This window comes from Chrysemys picta, chromosome 6 (assembly GCF_011386835.1).
Source record: "Chrysemys picta bellii isolate R12L10 chromosome 6, ASM1138683v2, whole genome shotgun sequence".
NCBI classification, from domain to species: domain Eukaryota; kingdom Metazoa; phylum Chordata; order Testudines; family Emydidae; genus Chrysemys; species Chrysemys picta.
Window position 1 is genome coordinate 40,918,435 of NC_088796.1, and position 25,511 is coordinate 40,943,945.

At 40.6% G+C, this 25,511-nt stretch overlaps 1 protein-coding gene across 3 annotated transcripts in view; it reads right to left on the bottom strand.

The window, feature by feature from the left end:
• Positions 1-25,511, bottom strand: part of ADAMTS6 (ADAM metallopeptidase with thrombospondin type 1 motif 6) — a 303,817-nt gene that overhangs the window by 135,508 nt on the left and 142,798 nt on the right. For all 3 annotated transcript variants that reach the window (XM_042841735.2, XM_024107369.3, XM_042841736.2), the window contains exon 10: positions 20,098-20,244. In XM_042841735.2, coding sequence (XP_042697669.2) covers positions 20,098-20,244 — 147 coding nt within the window. The remainder of the gene's footprint in view (positions 1-20,097; positions 20,245-25,511) is intronic.

Sequence of the window (25,511 nt, forward strand, 5' to 3'; positions counted from 1 at the left end):
GTAGACACTTACTAGTTTGACAGGAGGGGTTCTCCCATCATTGTAGGTCCTCCACCTCCCCAAGAGGCACTAGCTAGGTTGACCGAAGAATTCTTCCATCAACCTAGCACTGTCTACACTGGGGGTTAGGTTGACTTACCTACATCTCTCAGCGGGTGTGGATTTTTCACATCCTTGAGAGAAGTAATTATGCCAATATAACTTTTCAGTGTAGTCCAGCACTAACGCACATCCCTACATATATTCACACATTTGTTTACCTTTACCCTCATGACTAGTCTAATGGGATTACTCGTGCATAAAGTTAAACACTTGCATAAATATTTTCAGAATCAGGGCCTAAGTATGGTTTGCAGGATTTGGTCCAGTATGTTTAAATTCAAGATGGGCATTAGTTGGATCACTGAATCAAATTCTCCTTGAACTTTGGGGAAGTTTAGCTCTAGATATGAATTAGGACCATCTTTAGTATAAATACAGTAGTTTTGAAGATTATCCATTTCATTTTGGATATACCATATTCTCATGACATCAATAAATTCTGCCATGCCACAGGCACAGCCCAGCTCTAGGTCACTGATAAACAAACTTTAAAGCAATCATCATATTTCAGTTCCACTATGGATCTCACTCTAAAAACCCTCACCCATGACAGCAGTCCTTAGAGTGATTACTCCCATTTATTTTGAATGGGACTATACTATTAACATGAATAAGGACTACTCACAGGAGTTAGGGTGTGCAGGATTGGGTCCTAAATGCTCCCAACTGTGACACACTTTCATTTTTTCCATTGAATTCCATTGAGCTGATTTGTTGTCCAGTTTATAAACCTGCATTCTAGTTGATCTTTATTGGCTCGGCAGTGCTAACAAGAGAAAATGGGTAGCAAAAACTTACTTTTTTTCACCAGCGTAAGCAGTTAGGACTCCGAATATACACAGAGACTGAGTAAGAAGATGCCATTTGTACAGACACTTTTCAGAATACAACCACATTTAAAGTCTAAGACAAAAAGCATTATAGTCATTCTCTCTGTACATAATCTAGACTTCTGCACAAGAAAAAAAATAGGTCAGTCTGTTAGATTTTTGTAGGGGGAGGAAGTAAAACCATGTTTGTTCTAGTTGCTAAATGTGTTCCTTAACCCATTCTCTCACTCTCCAACTTCTATTTATTTTTTTTAGACTTTTACCTAGGACTGACATTATAGTAGATTACCTGGCCTACATTTGCTCATGTCTCATATCCCACCCTTTGATTTTCAGTGATTCTGCAGTAATGCTCAATTTTGCTTTCCTTAAATAGAATTAATAAATAATTTGCTATTTTCACCAATGTTTTCAGCTACTATGCTATCTATAAAGGATCGGGGTGCAGCAAACTTTATTTTTCTTTGATGTTTTGTTCAGGAACAATATTAGGAAAAGTTTACTGTTCCAAAAGCATTAGTACTGGTCCACCGAAGTATTTCTGGCCCTGAAAGATTGTGAGATATTAGACTAGAAAGCATGGGATCAATCTGTTGCTAAATATTAACTTTATAAAAATTTTTAGTAGTCCACAAAATTGGGCACTGGCCAATTCAGGATTTGGCTCTTTAACTTTTATTTAAATGTTGTGGGACTGTTGAGAAGTTTTATAAAGTAAACATTCAACACCACAAGAAAATGTTAAAAAATATATTAGGTGACTCATGCTTTAAAATCATCCTATTCTAATTACAATGTTGTGCTTTTTCCTTTACTTGAGTTCTGCTATAATTATAATGGTCAATCTCTTAAAACCCGGTAATGCTGGGAAATTATTGCTATATTCTTTTCAAAGATTTGTAGTTGCTCTAAGATGGTATAAATAATTGATTTGTGACTCCAGGAACTTTTAAAATGGCATCAACTATAAACAACTTAGAATTGAAGCAAGAAGAGAGGGAAAGCAAGATGGTAATTAGAAAGATGTGATTTTAAGTTCTGATACTTTGTATCTCCAGAGTCTCCATTTTTTTATGAAATACATCATTCTTTTCTAGCCCTGGCGGTTCATAAGATATCAGACCTTATGTTTGTCACTGGTTCCTCACAGTGCTTTTTGGCAGAGGGCCAGTATTTTTATATACCAAACCATGAACCTCAGATGACTGAAATTTCCAATCCTTGATCTGTATTTAATTTGGGACTGACTGGTATTCTGATATATATCTCCAGCATCTGAGGCATTTCAGCAGTCATATTCTATTCTATTCATGTTCTTCTACTGCCCTCATCTTGAGGGTTGTTTATTTTTATTTTGTGTCGGCTGTACTGTGTGTGTTTGTTAATGAAGGCCAGGCTAAAGAAATGCACCTTACACTTGGAATGGAACTTAATTGAAATGAAACTCTGAGTGATTCATGAAGCCCCAGAAATAGTTGAACATACTTTTATTTCAATATTCTCAGACAATTAAAAATGCATACAAACAGGCCTAATTCACTTTCAGCTGCCCTTCAACATCTTGCAAGTTAACCCAAGTCATCACAGAGCCATCATACCATTGATTTTCTTAATTAATAATAGACTAACAGATAGACAGAGCATACTACCTGCAAACACAACATCAGAAAATAGGTAATAAGTCTATTATTACAGAAATTGGTTCTTTATTATTTAAACTGGTCTGGCTTCTAAGGAAATCACCTACAGAATCACAGAGTTTAAGAAATCTAAAAACTAACTACCAAGATATCTGTTGGATAAAAATATACGGCTATATTTGCATCAGAAGGAAGTTCCTTAATTAAACAAAAGACAAATTATTATCCAAAATGTAGAACAATAGGGTGGATTGGAAACAGCAACAATGAGCTACTTAAGTAAGAGAGTGACTTCCCCAAATCTCATATCCACATGCTATGGCAAAGTGAGAAATCAGGGACTTGAATCCACTAGGCTGAGAGCCTCTTAAGCATATTGGCTTCTAAGATAGTTGAGAACACTTGACAAGGCACAGGAGGCACTTAGCACCTTGCAGGCTCAGACCATAATGAATAAAGGTCCAATAGAAGGCATTATTAAGACCCACTAATGTGGAAGAAGGGGAAATTTTACTTACCTGTTAATTCTTCCTTTGAGATGTTCTATAGAGACAGAACACTAAGACTATGATGATGTCATACCCTCCATAATAAGGGTCTAGCCACATCAGCCTTCAGTTGAATATTTCTAAAGTAGTTCCAAAGAAAAAAATTAGACTAACACTATTCAATAACCACTAACAAATAACTTAAACTGTAGCAATCTGAGTATTGGTTTATGACTATGCACTAAAACTCTCAGCAATGAGATAGAAACTCAAATTTTGCAGGATGGGGGCCCGGACTGATACAGAAGATCTCAAAAAAGAAAATTAGCAGCTAAAGAAAATTTCCACCTTCTCTCTTAGTATGTTCCATACTAGTCCAGATATTGAAACCCAAAGCAGTTAATTTTGTATAGATGGGATTATCACTCATTTTTGCCTGCAATACCCTCCTGAAAAGGCCACAACTGTAAACCTTTTCTGTACTGTTTGGCAAAGATGTGGGCAGAAACCCAGGAGAAAAATTTGCAACTCCCTATTAAAGAAGTTCCTTCTTTCTGCCTATGGAAAGCCTAGTAAATAGGTATTGTGACCTTTAAAGATCTGATGTTTCCTTTTCTGATCTAACATAAGTCTCTCTGATCAGTGCCTTAATCCATCTACACATGGTAGATTTGGTGGCCACTTGACCTTTAAATCCTATAGGATGAAAGATCTTGAGACTTTGGCCAAAACTGTAGCATCCTTTTAAAGAAAGTCTGTAAGGCCCTATGGACGTCCAAGTAATGCAGTCTTTCCTCTTTAGGAATCTTAGGGGCTGAAAGTGGGTAGGATGGATTCCCTGTTCAGGTGAAAGGCCAGCAAGTCTTGGGCTTGAATTACAGCAGAGCACCCAGCAACCCTCTTATTCTGGTGAAAAATCATATATATTGCTTGAAGATAAGGCCTTGCTCTCCTATTGCTAAACATACACTGCTACTAAAAATAAGAACAGTACTTAAGCATATTAATTATTGGGAAATCCTTATCCAATATTCAAAAAGGAGGAACCATAAAAACATTCATCACCAGTTTCAAATTCCATTCAGAAACCAGGGGATAAACTACCAGTGTTACCTTATTTGCTGCCAGCAGAAACCTGGCCACAATACTGGTGAGGCAGCCTATTGAGACCATGTCCATTAAATCTCTGAAATCCACAATAGTTACTGTAATGAAACTTAAACTCTAATGAAACTGACCCTCATGCCAAAGACTAGACCAGTTGTAGGAAATTCACTTATGACTGGTACCATGGCTTTGAATGGCACCGTCTTCACTTTGCCATATAAAGTTCTCCAAATCCTAGAGCATGGCTTTGAATCTGATGGCTTCCTTGATTGCAGAGATCACTTTTTGTGAAGAAACCACAGAATTAACAGGAGCCAGTGAAGATGTGAAGAGTGGGGGAGGGGAGAACATAGACATGTTCACCAGGTCCAGGTATCACAGGTTTCTCAGCCAGTCTGGGGCTATGAATGTGAAGACTCCTCTTGATCTGGCAACTTTCTACATGACTAAGCAGAATGGGAGGGGGGAAACGGTGCAGTAGATTGACAGTCTAGGGATTTAATAGGACATTTGTTTTGCTCCTGCTTCTTTGTACCTGCTGAATACTTTGGGACTTCTCTGCTTTTCCCGAATGCCATAAGAACCATCTGAGGCCTGTCCCACCTTTCACATACACAGGCAAAGACCTGGAGTGGGGGTGGTTAGCTCATATTTTCCTTGAGTATTTATTTTTCTCAGTGTGGACTGATGACAGAATGATAGAACTTTTCAGCCGAAGTTATCAATAGGTCTGATTCCCTGGAAATTCATTGACTTTTTGTGCTTCCTTGGTGACTGATGCATATTATGCATGTTATGGCATTGTGTAATTGAATTCTTATTGCTGAGATTTTTTAGCTTTTCTTGGAAGTGCAACAAAGCAAGCCTCACCACCTTGGCCTGCAGCATGTTTATAGACCCTTCCTTTTGACCACTGACCACCTGACATGGATTTTCTAAATGGGACCCTCCACGCATCCATGATCAAAATTTCCTTCTCACTAGCAAGTCCAGAGGATCTCCTTCTTGCAGTTTTCCTCTGCTAGACATCACCCGAGAAAGATTTGGACAACCTGTGCAATATTAAAAGGTTTGAGGGAATCTACCTATTCCACTTCAGTGCAAGAGGATGATGTGCTGAAGAGAGTATAGGTAATAGCATACACAGAGCACTTCTCCCAGGTTCACTGCCACCAATTCAAGAGCCTCCAAGCAGTAACATACTGTGGTCTGTGACTTGGCTATATACCTTCGTTATTGTATCCTGCATAAGAAATATCTACGTAAAACGCTGTTGAAAGTTGCTCCCAGGTACAAAGACTCTTCTGTGGGATTGATGGAACACTTCTTGCTTATCACTAATCCATGACTTTCCAGTAACCACTGAACTCCTCCACCACAACTTGGATGAAGCTTCTGACACAATTTGTCCAGATATGGGATGATGCATATGACCTTTCTTCTGAAGGCTACAGGAGAGGACTAAAGGTGATGGTCCAGGACAGCAAATTGCAGATACATCTTCTAATGAGACTGCAGGAGCAACACATACGGGTACATATTCTGGAGATTCATGAAGTGTAGGAGTTTGTCTGGGCTCACTTCTTAAATAACTGCCTTTAATGACATCATTCTGAAACTCAAGATCCTGAGGAAGATGATGACTCTTTTCAAGAGCAGGACTGGATGACAATTTCCCATTGATATGGAGACAGTGAAATAGATGGAATAGACTTTTGGGGCCTTCTGATCTCTCCGACTAAGGTGATGGCCTATATGTTTAGGAGATTGTTTAGGTTAGGGTCTCCTGAGCACCTTATCAGTTGGCCAATGTGTCACAGGCAATAGAATGAAGCAGTTGCCAAAAGATCTCACATTGAACTCAGTTGCATATCTGAGTGTGTGTGTCCAGGACTCATTGATAGGATGCTGCTTGCGCTCAGGTCTGAAAGAGTTTCTCCTGCCTTCCCCTCATTCTGGTCCTCTGCACTCAGACCCCTGCTTCTCAGGCTGACTGTTTAACGTTTGAACGGATTCCTGATGTTTGTTACTTCTTTGCTAGTGAAAGGGACTAATCCAATTAAGTCTGCCTTCCTATTGAACTGGTTTTGTTTCCTAGGTGATAAAGTCCTAGTCTCTCTGGATCTGCTCCTGTTGCAATCCTAGGGGCCATCTGGGCTTCTCTTGGGATAGACTTTTGTTTTTGACTGTGGCTAAGGACTGTTGGCTCTTCTCCAATAATCTTCCCTGGAAAGATAGCTCCCTGTGAAAGTCAGAATTGCTAGTCTGGAGGAAAGATTCACTGCCCACTCTTTTAGCAACAGGGCTCTCCTGCCTGACACTGAGGTGATGAGGCAGCCATAATTCCAGAAGTCAACCAGATGGTTGACTTCACGCCAGAAGTGCAAGTAGCTGAGCCCAAAACTAGGAGTTTCAGTCAATTCAAGCTCCTCATTTTTGGCCTCTGGATAATTGCCATGCTACAGTAGCTACCCCACTTCCATTTTTTAGGTACATGCTGCATAAACTGAAGTTAATATCAGGCCTGGGATCACAGAGGATATTTCCGGGGATGCTTCACTTTGCCAGTCAAAGAGATCCTTGAAAGCTGCTCCTCTTTCCTTAGGAACCATCGTCCTCTTTGGCACCCCTGATATGGCAGCATCCACCCTTAGCTTTTCAGTGAGTGTCTCTGCATTTGACTTTCTAACAGGACAGGAAATAAAAGTTACTTATGGGTACAGTAACTAGATTCATTTGAGATGTGTTCTCCATATGCATATTACATTTATGGTGTGCATGTGCCCGCGCATGCCTGAGATTGGAGTTTTTTGGAAAGCAGAGTCCATTATGGTCACGCGTGTACACACTTAGTGTCCTCATGCTCAACACCAAGGACATAAAGAATGGAGTGGGCCAAATGCCACTCGGTTCCTTCTCCACCATGGAATCTGAAGGATATAGGACTCTGAAGCACAGGAGAAGCAGGATGGGTAGTGGAATGATGGAATATGTATATGTACAACACATCTTGAAGAACTCCAGTTACTATACAGGCAAGTAACTTTTCTCCTTCAAGAGTTACCCATATACATATTGCATTTACGGTGACTTGCAGTGGAGCAATGCAGTGGAGGTGAGAGCTCAGAATCTAGAAGAACAGAGATTGGAGTACAAGCTTTCCAAAAGTAGCATCTGATTCAGAAGACTTGATGATAGAATAGTGCTTTGTGAATGTGTATGCAGATTTCTGCTGACACCAAAAGAAAAATCTTGTCCAATATACCAAGTAGATTTGTCTCCTAAAATCTTTTCTACTATATACTAATATATTTTGTACATATCTGGAACAAGATTTTTCTAGGTCTGAAATCCATCCAGTAGCTAGGCCATGAGATGGAGAGCTGCATCAGCAGGTCTGGAACAAGAGGTAACTTCTTTGGCTGACAGATTGAGAGATTCAGCATGTTAGGGAACGAAAATTGTCTTGGCCATGCTGATGCAATTAATATTGTTTTGGCTGAGTCCAGTATGATTTTCTGCAAGACCCTTGGGATCAACTGAATTGGTAGGTATCCATACATTAGGGTCCTTGACCACAAAATCAGAAAGTCATCTGAGAGGAAGCCTGGGCTGAAACCCACTCTTGAACTGAAGGCCTGAAATTTCTTATTGTATATTGCAAACAGGTCCACCCGAAGATAGCCTCTATCTGAGAAGATGTCATGAAAGATCAAGTCCTTGATCTCTCATTCATGATTTGAGAAGTGTCTGCTCAGTTTGTCCACCAAGCTGCTCTGCAGAACTGCTTAGTACACAGCTGTGAGGAAGATTCAGTGTCAAATATACCAATTTCATAGGCTGATTGCCTCTGGACACAGTGGGGAAAATCTTACTCCTCCTTGTTTGTTTCTATAAAACATGATTGAATTGTCAGTCATTATTCGGATGGATTGATTTTCAATGTGAGGTATGAATGTCTCATAAGCTCTGAACACTGGTCTGAGATTCAGCAAGTTTATGTGCATTTGTGCTTCCCAAAGAGTCCAGAGGCTTTGATCCATATGTTCCATATGGGATCCCCCTCCCAACAGTAAAGCATCCATTAGTCGTTGATGGCAATGGTACTCCTTTGCATATATTCTTGGGCTACTTCCACCATTTCAGGGAGGATAGAACCAGTGGAGGCCCACACAGAGACATATCCAAATGACATCTGGTGGGAACATAAACCAACCTTACAAAGCCCTGCTTGCAGCAGTAGTGTGGCATTTGTCGTTAAAAGGTGCATGAAGCCATGTCCCCAAGAAGACCAAAACACATCCTCACTGTGGAGTTTGGGTTTGACTCTATGTGAGATATTAAGGAAGACATGTTCTCAAACCTGTCCTAAGGTAGATACCCCTGGGGGATCTAAGTGTAGCTCAAGAACCCTTCAGGGTATGAAGGACACTGTCCACTTTGAAACTTAACAAGTCTGGCCCTTAAAATAGCAAATCCTCCACAGTGTACTGAACCTCCCATGAAAAACAAGACTTCTGAAGCAATGAGACTCCCCTCATTACTATTGATCTTGAGGTGGCATGTGCCACTTCAAGTTCAGCTTGCAGATTGGTTCTGGCCATCAAGTGATCCTCAGTGACCAGTGAAGAAAATTCTCCTTTAACGTCTGGTGGTAGTTTGTCTGAAAATGCCATTATCCTTTTGTAATTCCAAAAATTGTATCTGGGCAACAGGTCTGATAATTCACCATTCTAAATTGCAAACTAGGTAACAAGAATTATTTTTGACCAAGCACTTTGGTTCCTGTTTTCTTGATGTTGCCTTATTTTGTTGCCTTTTTCATGCCTGACTAACCACCGGGTACCAGGCAGAGGATATGAATTCAACCTCCGTGGAAGGGACATGGTATTTTTATCTGCTTTCCAGAACATAGGGGCTGCTGTAGCAGGAGTCTGCCACAGGATTCATACAGAATCCATTATAGCTTCATTAAATGGGAAGGATATTCTCCCAGCAGCAGAGGACTGAAGAATGTCACTTTATGTGCGGGATCCTGCACCTCCTGAGGGATATGAATCCTATGCCCCCTTGAGTAGATCCTGAAACCCTTGAGAATCATCCAGCTGTGATATGCTAGGCAGGACTACTGTCTCATCTGGATAAAACAAGGAAATAACCAAAGGGCCCAATACGTCTGCTTAGTGAGATGGATTCTTTTCACTGGATCCTCAGGCTGAGCAGATGGACGAAGGTTTACTGAACAGAACTGGTTGAGTAGCAAAAACAGAGGAAAATCTCTTGAGAGTGGAGATCTCCCAGTGTGAGGTTCCAGCCCATGTGATCCCCAAGGTTTCCAATACAGTCAGACAGGTATGTTGGGATAAATTCTAGGTGGCCATGGAGTAAAAAATCATGATCCATGTCCAGAATAATGGACTCCATAGGTTCTATCACAGGAGGAGTCTCTAGAGTCCCTGAGTGATCCATACAAGACAGGAAGAGATACCCTTGGAGAGTACCTATGACAATCCCTCATACTACCCTCAGATGCTGATGAAAAAGATCAATCTCTGTCTAATAGTGGCATAGAGGTAACAGGTGTAAAGGATTGAGCCTAGAGGTAATTGCTACCATAGAGAAAGATGGATCTGGTGTCAAGCTGTCCTGCTGTGGATCAAGAGTATGAATACCAACCTCAGGGAAGACTGTTAAGAACCAGGGCAGAAAGCCCAAATCGGTGGTAAGTTCCATACTTAGATTTCACCAATCAATTATCAAGTGTAAACTCCTCATGCACTATAATAGAGTTAACATGGAGCCACACACAGTCCCCTTGGGTACTCTGATCTGTCTTGCCACCCAGGTAAGCTTAACTTTGTGACAGATGGTCCCTTTCACCAAGTATCACAGCAATATTCAGGTTACTCCCAGTCCCAAAGAACCAGTCACTTACCCCAGGTCAACCGCACTTTACATATCACACCAAAGACAATGCTTGGGGCCAATCCTATAATAAACTATATAAAGATTTATTATACAGGAAAAGGAAACAGAGTTATTTATAAGGTTAAAGCAGATAAACACATACATAAATGAGTTACAGTCTTAAGTTTCCAAGGTAATAGAAGCTTCTATAATAAGCAAGCTCTATATGTCTTTTAGGACAAACCCAAGCTAAGCACTGGGGATCTTTTGCTTATGCCTAGTAATCCTTGTACTCCAGAGTCCAAGCAGCAAAAAGATACAGTTTCTCTTTGTTAGGGGTTTTTATTCCCTTCCCCACTTCTACTTTAAGCTGCAAACTCAGCTGATGGGAGGAATTTACTTGCAAGATGCATCTTCACTGGGTGGGAGGAGGTTAAACAACAAAGTCTTTTGTCCTCTTTAATGTTTCACTATAGTCCATCTGGTGTCTATGTACCTTTCTTCTTGGTCAAGAGAGAAAACATTCTGTTGCAGATCAGCATTTTAACCTAACTAATGTCTCTGTGCTGTCTGGTGATTTATACAGTTACAGAAGCTTACAAGGCAAATACTCAAATATTATCTTATAATATGGGATTCAGATGTTATAAGTGAGATTAATGCATGCAATTTACAAGCATTCCATAAAATACTAAACCCGTTTGTATAATTCTAATACTTATTTTAACAATACTAATGAGCCAGACTGATTTCAGCTATATATTTGTCAGTATTCAACTGAAGCTTGGGGACCTTGACCTGAGCTGGCACCTAGTCTGCCAGCATCACACCTGGTACTGCAGGTGCTAGAGCTGAAGAAAGCAATGTGGACTCAGGCTCTTGCGATACCCTGGTACCGGGCATGCTTTAGTATTGTGCGATGTGTGGTTGTGGTTTATTTGAAAACTGTGTTGGAATTATAGACTGTCACTTTGGTCTGTAAGGAGTTTCCTGGTCCTGCTTGCAGGCTAGTCAGGAAAGTGTGTGATCAGAGTCAGTCAGCAGACAGCCAGTCTAGAGTTGGGCAGGCTGAGTAGTGGCTCTCTGTTTTAGGGAGCAGCCTGCTTTGTCTGTCTCCATTTTGGGGTTTTGTGTATTATCATTTTGAATTCTAAGAAATAAAGTAGTTTTACATTGCAACCTTCCAGCAAGAGTATTTTTTTAATCTAACTTCTCTGTGTGTATACCATGAAAATAACAACAGTGAGACAAACAGCAGAGCCAAGGGGAAAGAGTGGAGTTTGCAGTGCCTACATAACCAGTGCCAACATAACCAGTAGTGGAGCAACAGTCAGAGTTGTTACCGAAAGAGCCATACTGCACTTCAATGGTATAACGAGTGAAGCTGAAGGGACAACATGAGATGCTGCTGCTGGAGCCATCATCTTTGCATACCAGTTCAGTGCCCAAGCCTCAGTACCAAGACCACATCAAGTTTCAGCAGTAGCTATACTGAGATGCAAAGTCTCTTTGCCTCTCTAGGGGTAGGTCTACACTTACCTCCAGGTCCGGCGGTAAGCAATCGATCTTCTGGCATCGATTTATCGCGTCTTGCTAGACACGATAAATCGATCCCGGATCGATCCCGGAAGTGCTCACCGTCGACGCCGGTACTCCAGCTCGGCGAGAGGAGTACGCGGCATCGACGGGGGAGCCTGCCTGCCGCGTCTGGACCTGCGGTAAGTTCGAACTAAGGTACTTCAAATTCGAATTCGAATGGGGGGTTAGTGTGGACCAGGCCTAACAGTCCAGGGAAGCCACTCACTTTGTTGAGGAAATCTTAGTTAGGGATACACCTCCCTAATACAAGCTCTGAATTTTCTTTACAGAAAGTTTTTTATCAAACTTTCCTGAGCTTGGGGCTCAAGTCTGAGCTGAAGCGGCTCAAAGGGGGGGTAGACCACATACTGACATTAGCACCAACATCACCCAGCACCCACACACTAAACCCAACAACCAAAATCAGACCAACATATTACAGCCCACAGGAGACTAGACTATTATATACCACAGGCAGAGAATAGGAGGGACCGATGTGCACCAATGCTCAAGGCCCCTGCAATGGAGGGAAATTATTAAGTGAGATATACCCAGATAATCCTGGCAAGTGACTTGAATCTACATGCTGCAGAAGAAGGCAAAACCAAAAAATAAACAACAACAACAAAAACCAAGGTCACTGATCAGGGAAAAATTCCTTCCTGAACCCACAGATGGTGCTGATCAGTTAGACCCGGCACATGTGAGCAAAAGCCAGGCAGCGAAGCACCTGAGAGAGAGAATGGGCAGTGCCTCCTCAGACCACTGGCCCACTGCATCCAGTGTCCCATCTCCAGCCATGGTTATCTCTGATGCTTCAGAGGAAGGAGACCAAAAAGAAACACTCCAGAATACATTTGCGGGGGGAGGAAAGACTCTTTTCCTAATCCCTGCAGGTAGTGGCTGAGTGAAGGCTGAAGCATAAGGTTTTAGGAACTCAAGATATAAACTTGGAAGTGAGCCCCAGGGCTGCTAAGCCTTACCATCACAAGCAACCCTATCATATAATCACACTCATAAATTTGTCCAACTCTCTCAAAAATAATCAAGTTATTTGCCACCAGAACTCCTATTGGGAGGCTGTTCCAGAATCTCATTTGTCTGGTGGTTAGAAACCTTCTAGTTTTCAGCCTGAATTTGTTCATGGCCAGTTTATACCCATTTGTTCTTGTGCCAACATTGTCCTTTAGCTCTTCACTTCTCTGGTTTTACCTTCCTGATCCATTTATAGATAGCAGCCTTCTTTTTTAAAGCTAACCAAGCCAATCTCTAAGAGTGTCCTCTCATAAGATAGGTCATCCATTCCCCTATCATTCTATTAGCTCTTCTCTGTACCTGTTCCAGTTTGAATTAATCTCTCTCGCACATGAATGACAAGAACTGTACATAGTATTCCAGATGAGGTCTTACCAGTTGACTTGTACAATAGCATTAATGACTAACAGATTTAATTGGGCATAAGCTTTCGTGAGTAAAAACCTCACTTCTTCTTCTTCCAGTCCGACAGTTCACCATTCAGCATAACCGGTTGTCTTCAAATGCTTTACTGAAGTCCAAGTATATTAGATCTACTTCACTTCCCTTATCCAAAAAATCAGTTATTTTCTCAAAGAAAGAAATCAGATTAGTCTGGCATGATCTACCTTTGGGTAAACCCAATTGCATTATATCAACTTTACCATTTGAAGGCCAGAAGAGGGAGTTCAGGAAAGATTATTATTATTACAACAATCTTTTCTGAATCCACTCTTCTGGCCTTCAAACAACCCCCAGCCTCTCCAAGCTCAATATCACAAGCAAACTTCCCACAGACCAGGACACACGAACTCAAAGCGGCACCAGACCCTGTCAGAACAACGGATAGAAAACCTGCAGACATATCTCCAAAGCTACAATGATCAATAACCCCCACAAAACACTTTTCAAGATCCACGAGTCCTACACATGCCTATCACAACATGTGGTGTACTTCATTCAGTGCACTAAATGTCATCCTCCAACTTGGGTGGAATCTTGCTGAGCAGTGTCTGGTTGAGCTGACATCTTCCAAGTGGTATTCAGTGGCTAGTGCTTGGCAATTTCCCCTCTGCAATGAGGGGAGCTGTGCTTGTCCTTTTGTCTCATTCTTTGTGCAAAAGGCGCAGTGCAAAACTCTATGATCCGGACTACAGTTTCTGGAAGGAACAGTGGGGACCCAGGCCTGGAGGAACAAGTGGAGGAAGCTGAAGACAAGGCCCCACCCCTAGTGGCAATGAACAGGCTTCTGTTCCATAGTGCTTCAGCCTGAGGAGGGAAGGGACCACAGGCATCCTAACTGGGTTTGCTGAGTTCTTTCCTTTCCTTTGTTCACTCCTCCCTACTCTTGGGGGAACATAAAAGTGACACTGGTTCTTTGTCCCCAGTCTCCTTCCTGCCCCTGAGAGAAGCTAGTTGCTCTCATCTTTCCAAGTTTGGTGAGCATCTACTGTAGGCACTGCCCCTCCAGCTACAGTCTGGCAGCTTTCAGGGATTGGTTTGATGGACTCTAAGGGAGCTGACAGAGGAGCTGGAGCAGCTTTTCTTCTCTGGATGCAGTGTTCTGCAAGTCAGGAGCAAGTTGGGAGCCAATTATCTGGGCTGCTGCTGTCTGAGTAGTCCCTGTGCTTCCTGGTTCCTGTTCTCTGATGGAGTATGAATACCCAGTGGATAAGCCTCTGCTGTTAAGGCTGCTCCTGCCTCATTGAGAAGGGTAGGGGAAGGAAGCAGGAGGGAGGGAAGAAACAAGGGCCCTTATCAGACTGGAGCCATATTTCATGCAAGAAGTGATTGCACTAGCATGTCCCTTACCATTCCACTGACAATTTTTCTTTTTTTAAAAAGCATAAAAAATTGGGATATATAGTACTCATAGACTGGAGAAAAACAAATGAACCACTAATCTTCAAGAAAAGAAAGAAGACTGATCCTGGTCAATACTGTCCCATAATTCTAAGGTCTATTCCCAGTAAAATAATGGAACAAATATTAATTGGAAAAATCAGGAAGCATTTAGAGGCTATTGGAACCATAAGCAAAAATCATCATGAAAATACAATGAACAGCTCTTGCCAGAAAACCTAATTAGTTTTTAAGATAGAATTTTAAAATTGGTGGATGAAGGGAAAGTGGTAGATATAATATATTTGGATCTTAATAAACTATTTAATACAATGTCTCACAATCAAATAATTAATATAAGTTGCCTTGGAAAAAGAACACTAACATGGACTAGAAACCTATGGAAATATCAAAAAGGAAGGGTTATGCACTAGGGGAGCTGATGTGTTTAGTAGCTACTTTGCTGATCTATGATAGCTCTAGTATCATTTAATATGTTTTTTAATGGTCTAAAAAGTGCTTAGGATATTAATGAAATTCACAGATGATATAATCTGGCAGGAGTTACAAACACAAGTGACAATTAATGCAAAGAAACCAAAAGAGATTAGCAATATGAGATCTAATTCACCATAGTGATCATCCAGTTTAATGTCAGTATAATTGATTTTAATTCCAGTCCACTGGCATAAAACTGGAGCATGTATTGGTGAATTAAGTCCATGGATTGAAAAAGAGTGAAGGAGGTGCTAGTAGTCAGAGAGTTTGCAATATGATACAGTAACAAGTTAAAAAGACCACTGCATCATTGGGATGCCTACACAGAGGCATTATGTCATGAGACAAGGAAGCAGATACATAGATTTTAAGGCCACAAGAGACCATAATTACCATCTATTCTAACCTCCTGCATAACACAGGCCATACAATTTCACCTAGTGTTCTTACATCAAACCCATAACTAAGAGACAGCCCCTGCCATGTTTCTGGAATGACTACATGTCTAATACTGTGTTCATTTGTCAACAACTCATTTCCAGAATGATATGGATCAACTGGATTTCCAGAAGAGTGCAACAAAATGTCTAAGATAATACTACATGTAGTGGAATGAATATAGTAAAAGTAAACAAACAAAAGGCCCTACAAAACAAACACCCAAGACTTTAATTTAGGCTAAATATCACAAAAGACCTTCCAGACAGTGAGGTCTGATAGGCTGTGGAACAGTGTCCCAAATGAAGACATGGACTATTACATGGCACAGTTAAACCTAGACGTGACAATACAATAGAAATGTACTATAGGGTGTACAATCTTGAACTGATTGACACGGACTTGTACAAATTGGTTGGTCTGGTAGGTCTTTTCTATTTTTAACTTTTGTGAATCCATGATATATAGCTCCAAGATAGTGTTCAATAAATTCATTTGTTTGTTGCATTGGAAAATTGATTGTGTTCCCAGAAATCAAGATCACAAATATGTTTGTTCCCTGGCTGAACATGTGCTAGTGCTGATGGCACTGAATTAGCTAAGCCACTGCTTGCCCCTTAAAAAAAGTCCTTCCCAAATATATATATATATATTATCACATAAGAACATAAAAACGGCCATACTGGGTCAGACCAATGGCCCAATATCCTGTCTTCCAACAGTGGATAATGCCAAATGCTTCAGAGAGAATGAGCAGAACAGGTAATCACCAAGTGAACCATTCCCTGTTGCCTGTTCCCAGCTTTCGGCAAACAGAGGCTAGGGACACTTTAGAGCATGGTTTTGCATCCCTGCCCATCCTGGATAATAGCCACTGATGGACCTATCCTCCATGAACTTATCTAGTTCCTTTTTGAAACCTGTTATAATCTTGGCCTTCACAACACCCTCTGGCCAAGAGATCCACAAGTTGACTATGTGTTGTGTGAAGAAATACTTCCTTTTGTTTGTTTTAAATCTGGCAGCATATTAATTTCATTTGGTGACCCCTAGTACTTCTGTTATGAGAAGGAGTGATTAACATTTCCTTATTTACTTTCTCTAGACCAGTCATGATTTTATAGACCTCTATCTTATCCCCCTCCCCCAGTCATCTCTTTTCCAAGCTGAAAAGTCCCAGTCTTATTAATATCTCCTCACATGGAAGTTGTTCCATACCCCTAAACATATTTGTTGCCCCTAGAATCATAGAATCATAGAAGATTAGGGTTGGAAGAGAGCTCAGGAGGTCATCTAGTCCAATCCCCTGCTCAAAGCACCCACTAAATCATCCCAGCCAGGGCTTTGTCAAGCTGGGCCTTAAAAACCTCTAAGGATGGAGATTCCACCACCTCCCTAAGTAACCCATTCCAGTGCTTCACCACCCTCCTAGTGAAATAGTGTTTCCTAATATCCAACCTAGACCTCCCCCTCTACAACTTGAGATCATTACTCCTTGTTCAGTCATCAGCCACCACTGAGAACAGCCGAGCTCCATCCTCTTTGGAACCCCCCTTCAGGTAATTGAAGGCGCTATCAAATCTCCCCTCACTCTTCTCTTCTATAGACTAAATAACCCCCGTTCCCTCAGCCTCTCTTCATAAGTCATGTGCCTCAGCCCCCTAATAATTTTCGTTGCCCTCAGCTGGACTCTCTCCAATTTGTCCACATCCCTTCTGTAGTGGGGGGACCAAAACTGGATGCAATTCTCCAGGTGTGGCCTCACCAGTGCCAAGTAGAGAGGAATAATCACTTCCCTCGATCTGCTGGCAATGCTCCTACTAATACAGCCCAATATGCCGTTGGCCTTCTTGGCAACAAGGGCACACTGCTGACTCATATCCAGCTTCTCGTCCACTGTTATCCCCAGGTCCTTTTCTGCAGAACTGCTGCTTAGCCAGTCGTCCCCAGCCTGTAGCAGTGCATGGGATTCTTCCTTCCTAAGTGCAGTACTCTGCATTTGTCTTTGTTGAACCTCATCAGATCTCTTTTGGCCCAATCCTCCACTTTATCTAGGTCACTCTGGACCCTATCCCTACCCTTCAGTGTATCTATCTCTCCCCCCAGCTTAGTGTCATCTGCGAACTTGCTGAGGGTGCAATTAATCCCATCATCCAGATCATTAATAAAGATGTTGAACAAAACCAACCCCTGGGGCACACCCGCTTGATACTGGCTGCCAATTAGACATCGAGCCACTGATCACTACCCGTTGAACCCAACAATCTAGCCAGATTTCTATCCACCTTACAGTCCATTCATCCACTCCATACTTTTTTAACTTGCTGGCAAGAATATTGTGGGAGATCGTATCAAAAGCTTTGCTAAAGTCTGTAGCCTTTCTGTAGCTTTTCCAATTCCAATATATCTTTTTTGAGATGGAGTGATCAGATCTGCATTTTTGACTTCTGCTGCACGTAGAGTGGGTGAGAACTATCCACAATGACTCCAAGATCTCTTTCTTGAGTGGTAACAGCTAATTTAGACCCCATCATTTTATACGTATAGCTGCGATTATGTTTTTATATGCATTACTTTGCATTTATCAACATTGAATTTCATCTGCCATTTTGTTGTCCAGTCACCCAGTTTTATGAGATCACTTTGTAACTCTTTGCAGTCTACTTTGGACTTAATTATCTTGAGTAGTTTTGTATCATCCGCAAATTTTGCCACCTCACTGTTTGCCCCTTTTTCCAAATTATTTAAGAATATGTTGAACAGTACTGGTCCCAGTACAGACCCCTGAGGGACACCACTATTTACCTCTCTCCATTCTGAAAACTGACCATTTATTCCTACCCTTTGTTTCCTATCTTTTAACCAGTTCCTGGTCATGAGAGGACCTTCCTTTTTATCCCATGACAGCTTACTTTGCTTACGAGCCTTTGGGGACCTTGTCAAGGGCTTTCTGAAAATCTAAGTACATTATATCCAATGGATCACCCTTGTCCACATGCTTGTTGACTCCCTCAAAGAATTCTAGTAGATTGGTGATGCATGATTTCCCTTTACAAAAACCATGTTGATTCTTCCCCCACCAAATCGTATTCATCTATGTGTTTGATTACTCTGTTCTTTACTATAGTTTCAACCAATTTGCCTCTTTGTCTGTCTTCTACACTGTAAACTCTTTGGCAGAGGACCCCTCTTCATTTTATATCATATACAGCACTGAGCACATTGTTAGCACTTAACATATATTAATAATTCTTTTAAAAAATAGAAGTAAAATCCTTATGTAGCCAAAAGAGCAAAATATAATTCTAGATAAAAATCATCGATACTATTGTAAGATTCTAATGTCTAAGGGTATGTCATCCTGTCTTATGAACCTATCTACTTTCACAAAATGTATCTAAGGGCATTCCACAGAAGAAAACAAAAGGCATGGAGGATGAGGACAATCAAATTTGACAGATTATAGGGATTGATCTTTGATGCCCTCTTCAGGCTGCTTTGCACTGCTTAGGTCAATCCCAAAATCAGCGGAGCAGAAAGTAATTAAGAACCACTCTTCTGCCCCCATCCTTGTTTCCTGCAGTAGAAATCCCCAGTTGTTGGAGGACCAGTATATATAACTTTACACTTCCTGCTCCTGGCCCCCCATACATAGGATGTCTGAGCGGGGTTGGCCAGATTATCTTGTGCTCTAGGAATCACAGGGCAATGGAATGTCCCACTGGTGGCCACTTCCACTACTAACAGCCCTGGGGGGTGTTGTAAATTGCACTAGGGGCCAAATTGGCCCTGGCCATCCTTGGGATTGGGGGAGTGGAAAAGTTGCTTCTGCTCTCCCAACTCTTGGGTTTTGCACTACGCGCATCTCAACCATACCTAAGGATCTGACTCATAGTGTAAGAGCTTGCAACTTTGATTTGTGTGAGTAGTTCTTATGCAAATAATTCAACTGAACTCAACTGATTTAAATACATTCAGAGAAAATGTAGCAATGACAAGTTCCAGTTGAGTTGCATTATGCAACAGCTAGTTAGAGTGGCAGGGCCCAGAACTTCTCAGGATTCAGCCATAAAAATTTTTAATATTCATACAGGGGAACTGCAGAATAGTTTCAAGACTCTTTTACGAACTACCGTGTATCATTCAAAGAGACAACCATTGATCTCACTAAGGTGAAATTTCTACCTCCTTCAGGGTTCAATCACTAGTTGTTTTTCGTTTGTTTGTTTGTTTGTTTTACTAGGACAAACTTTGAAACTTGTTAGATACTCTCTTTTCCAAAACAATATGGTATTTTAATCAGATCTTGGCCAGTACTCAGATAAACAAAACAGAAATCTACGCCTGACATCACTATGCATTTAACAAAACAATCCTTATCACTAACCTTAAAAAAAAAAAGCCCTCTCACCTCTATTCCCCATCCATAGTTAAATATAAACAGAACAGTTCAAAAAGAGGGATGGGAAGGGGAAGCACTTTCCACAACACAAAGAAATTACCTATGATGTACAAGTCAGCAGTAAGTCACCATATATTTACTCATTTTACAGAATGTGAATTAGTGTAAATCACAGTATCTCCACCAATTATTTATTCTGATGAGTATGAAATTTTGGAGCAATTCATTATCTCTCTCCAGAGATTACTTACTCTAAAAAGCTGGTGATGTAGTCCCGGCTACAGGCTGACCAGGAGAAGGGGTTGGTGTTTGCTGTAATGTGAGCTGCCATAAGTTTTGCTGCTTCATGACCTTTGGTCCCACAAGAATTTCCAATTCCATCATGGTTCATACCAAAACTGTCCAAAACAGAAGAGAAATGTGTCCCATTACATTCCTATGGTACCAGAAAAAAATAAAGCTTGGAACTGAAAGGCCATGCTCAGTTAGTGTAGGAGGACTAAAATAAGATATGTATGATTAATTCAGATTAAACTCTGTACACTCAGAATACTATGCAATTTTGCTGTTTCATACAAAGATATCAAAGCATTTTACTACATTGTGTAAGTCTCACAATAGGCCTGTGAGATAAACAAAAGGGACTCATACTTCAGTCCTTATTTGGGAGTTTGGCCCATCTAAGAACTACAGGTCAATACCTGCTCTTGCACTCAGATCAGTAAACACAGACACAGAGAGGCTGGGTGATATTGCCAAGATCACACAGTGAGTCAATGACAATCCAGAATAGAACGTAGGCAGCCTAACTACTAAATAACCTCTGCTCCCTATATTGATCCATTTATAAAGTGGCCTTGATCCTCTGCTGTTCTAAGTCTGCTTTGTGGTGGTCCTCAAATGCGAAACAGTCTTAAACTCAGCAGAAACAGCCTCCTCAGAATTCCACCCATGAAGGAGAATCCTTGGGTGGTGCAGGTCAGCAAAATGATTCATACATCACCCCCTTCTTAACATCCAACATAGTTCACATGGTCACAGAAAAAGGGGTGTACCCCAGGATCCTTGGATGTTGGAACAGCTCTTTGGAGCTGTATGTGGCCAGCATAATGTAGAACAGCTAAATCATCACCAAACTAAAACTAAAAGCTAAATCCATAAGAACTCTGCTTTAACAGACTATTTAAGAGCAAATGTTTAACTTTATACATAAAATTAACCTTTAAAATTAAATAACTATTGCATTTTACATATAACACGTTAGTGAAATATTCAGTTTGTCAGCACTGTGACTGATATGACATAAATTAATCATAATAATTAAAGATAACATACAAAAAGGCGCTCTATTTAAGTAATTGTATAGTTTTTAAAAAAGCATCTCTCCTGTATGTCTTTGAGTGAGCTGGAGTTAGTTTGGGGTATGGCAAATTTTCTTAAATATTCATCTATCACGATGGAATTTCTCTTTTCCATGCAAATATCGTTCAAGATCATGGGCTTGTTATATTCAGTTCTGGATCAAGTGACAAAAGATCATGATATCTCACGAGCCATTTGAAATAGCAGATTTCATTACTCATGGGAAGAGACAGAATGATGGTTAGGGAAAGTGAAATATTCATAACTCTAAAATACAACCTTCCCACCCCTACTGTGAGAAAATATTCAAAGCAAAATCAGAATATGTTAAACAAGTTATCTCTCAGACATGGCGCATTTATTCTGGTTTAGTTCTTAGTGGTAGCACTTTTTACATTTTTAGGCAAAAACAACATCCTGAAAGAGGAAAATGCACTTTTATTTTCACTCTTTTTTTAAAATGTAATGCTAATCACAATCACTTCTCTCAGCTCTGCTCCTGAGTTATACAATCACTTAAGTATTGTGAAAATTCTGTAAATTAATTCATCACAGTGTACATAAATGTAATTTATGCTTGCAGTCTGAAGATTTTCTGTAATACTGTAAATTATGGTTACTCACCTGTATCTGGAATTCTTTGAGACGTACTCTGTATAGTCACACCGATGGGATACAGCGACTGGGCAGCTCTGATGGTAGAAACTTTTGATAATATTGCCTGCTGGCGCACTCTTGTACACCCCCCTGCTCTTTCCCTCAGTGTTCCTGAATGTTCTGAGAGCAAGGTTATAAAAGGGGTATAGCACTCTGACCACCTTAGTTTCTTCTACCACTTCCCAAAATTCTGATACTGTAATTAGGACTTAGGAAAAGGTGAAGGTACATGGGGAGCGTGAATATGCTCCACATTACATCTCTACACAGTTTTGCTAAGTGGAATGCATCTAAGCTATACCACTGATGTTGCCTTGGCCTTCGTGGAATGGGACCTAATCCCTTCAGGAATAGGAACAGATGCCAATAAGCAGCCATCCTCTATACACAGTCTAGCCCATTTTGATGTTTGAGAAGCAATTGCTTGACCTCTTTTGTTATTACCATAAGATATGAGTAAATCTGGAGATTTTCTGAATTGTTCCATCCTATTAAGATAATACACTAAAGCCCCCTTAGCATCTAAACTCTGTAATGTATTTTCATCTGCATGTGCATGGGGTCTTAGAAACACTGGCTGGTTAATTGTCTGATTAATGTGAAATTCAGTCACTACTTTAGGTAGGAACTCGGGATGGCGATGTAGCATAACCTTATCTTTACGGAATACAGTAAATGGCAGGTCAGCCATGAGGGTTTCACAGGGCACTCACTCTTCTTGCTGATGTTGTAGCTATGATGAAAGCTGTTTTAACTGAAAGATGAAATGAAGAACATTCTCCCATTGGCTAAAAGGGAGGCTTCATGAACTGCATAAGGACTATGTTAAGGTCTCATGTCAGTCGAGGGCCCTTGAATGGTGGATAGATATTAATTAGCCCTTTCATAAATCTTTCAACTGTCTCATGTGTGGATATAGATTTGTTTTCGATAAGTGAGTGATACACTGATATAGCTGCTTATCAAACCTTAATTAATGTTTAATTGATCATTTTCTAGAGCTAAGAAAAACCTGCTCTACCCCTGTGAACCGCATTTTAATAATCCTGATAGAATCCTATATCTCAAGTCATCAGGTGTAGGAAATATGAGTCTATATGATAAACTTTTCCATTCTGCTGAGTCAACAGATCAGGAGTGAGAGGGAGAGATTGGAAAACGCCTTTGGATAGCTGAAGATGGTCCGGGAGCCACAGTTGCCTCGGCCTTGCCAGAGCAACTATGATTACTTTGGCTCTGTCCTGTTTTATCTTCCTTATTACCCTCTGATTGAGAGGAAATGGAGGGAAGAAATATAGAAGACCTCATACACAATTTATCCCGAATGTGTCAGATGGTATGATGCTATACAATTGAAATATGACCATGTATATCATTAATGTTGCCAATGTAAAAAGTATGTCATATAAGGTATCAATGGAAAAGTTATGATTTGCTAAATAAGAGTATCCTGTTTATATGCATGTATCATCTTTGTATCTGAAGTTATGAATATTGGCTATATATCTATATTTCAGATCGGTTTATTCCTGGGGTAACACCGACAAGCTAGTTTACATCCAGTCTAGCCAGCCCACTGTGAATGAAATATTCAAGTTTGATGGTCCATTAAGGCTACATCACTCTAACAATGGTCCATAGAAGAAACTCATTCTGCCCAGATATCAATTCCTGCGAATGCCTCAGCCTCCAAGGGGCCAATGGCTACCCCCGTGAGTCATCCGGCCTTGTAAGGACATGTGATATGCTCATGTGACCCTGGACTCCATCTTGTGCCAGTAACTTTCCACAAACTGGACTGTGAGCTTTGTTTGAAACAAAAAATTTACAGGCATATGGCTCGGTATAAAATACCCCTGGGACTATTTCATTTTGCCTCTTTAGTGCTCTGATTCTCTGGACTGTGGATTTACAACTAAAAGGAATATATTGAACTATGGACTGATAATCTCCCAATCTTTTGGAAGTTACTAGAGAAACTTCACAAGCCAGCGGTTTATAACATCACTGCTACCAAACCTGATATAAGAACATTGCAATTATTGTATGTATATGATCTGTTAACCATTTTAACTCTCTTCTTTTCTTTTATTAATCTTTAGTTTTTAATTACTAAAGGATTGGCATCAAAGTGATTATTGGGTAAAATCTGAATTATATATTGACTTGGCTATGTGGCTGATCTCTTGAGATTAGAAGGACCCTATATGTAATGAAACTGGTTTTCAATAACTACTCATCATAGAGTCCAGTGTCTGGGAGCTGAGATAAGGGCTGGAATGTCTAAGGAAAGTGCATTTTTGACTTCTTGTTAACCAGTATGGTGAGGCAGAAGTTTACTTTTGTTACTGGCTTGGTATAATCTAATGATAGAATAACTACCAGTTTGGGGTGAGTCTGCCCTATTTTTCAGCAGTTTGTCCTGAATCTGGTATTCTCAGCTGTGACCGACTGGGGCATGGTGACAGATGGATTGACTGTCTCTTCCTGCCCTTCAGCAACATCTGGGACACCTTTGTGTTTTCCTTTGTCACAAAATGTCTACCTCTGGACAACCTCATGCACTGATGTTCTCTTGTATCACTGACAACTTGAAAGACCATTCATGGAGTTCTGTTGTATCCCTGCTCAGGTGGTTTGCAAGGCTGTTTTCTTTCACTACTAGGTGTAAAACTACAGGTAGGTCTTGTATTTAATTTACCATTCCCACAGAGACATTGCTTCCTTACACAGCTACGTGTAATGAACTCTTCCTCCTTCTTTATATAATACATTGACATTGTATTGTCCATAAAGACCTAAATTAACTTATGATGATGATAGGCAGAAATGATTTCAGAGCCCAATGTATTGTTTTTATCTGTAGCAGCCTGATGTGCAATTTCTTTTCCTGGAAAATCCATTGGCCACAAACTGTCAATTTGTCTAAATGTCCTCCCCAACTTAGGTTGGAAACATCTGATGTGATTGTTGCTGATACAGCTGGAGCATTGAAAGCCATTCCTTTCCATTTTTAAAGGTTTTAAGGTTATGAGGCCCATTAATCTGAGAAAAAATATGATTCTTCGACATGTGAACTATGCAATAAGGCTATGACTGGCTGAATCCTTATAATGGCAGAAAGTGCCTGACTTTCTGAGAGACCAAATTGCCCCTGTGAAGGGGATCTTTTGAGTGGGTACTATGATTGACTTCTCCCAATTTATCTTTCGTCCCAGCTTCTTGAAAAGGGAATGTGTGTAGGATATGACTTCTGATAGATTTTGTTCTGACAATGTTTTGATTAGCCAGTAATCTAGCATCTACATATATGTGAATTCCTTGGCTTTGTAAATGCACTAACAATGCCAAGAGGCATTTTGTAAAAACTCTGGGGCAGGAGAAAAGACAGAGGGAAAGACTTTGAATTGAAAATGATCTTTCCCAACTAGGAAACAGAGATATTTGCAATCTGATTGCAATATATGCCCTTCAGGTTGAGAGCGCAAACCAATCTTGTGTTGAGAGGAAATGTTTTATATACATGCCAAATTCAACATGAAATCAGAACTTACTGATGAAGGAATTGAATTCTCTCAGGTCTAATGTAGGTCAAAGACCTCCATCCTTTTTTGGGATTGGGAAGTACCTTGAACAGAAACCCTTT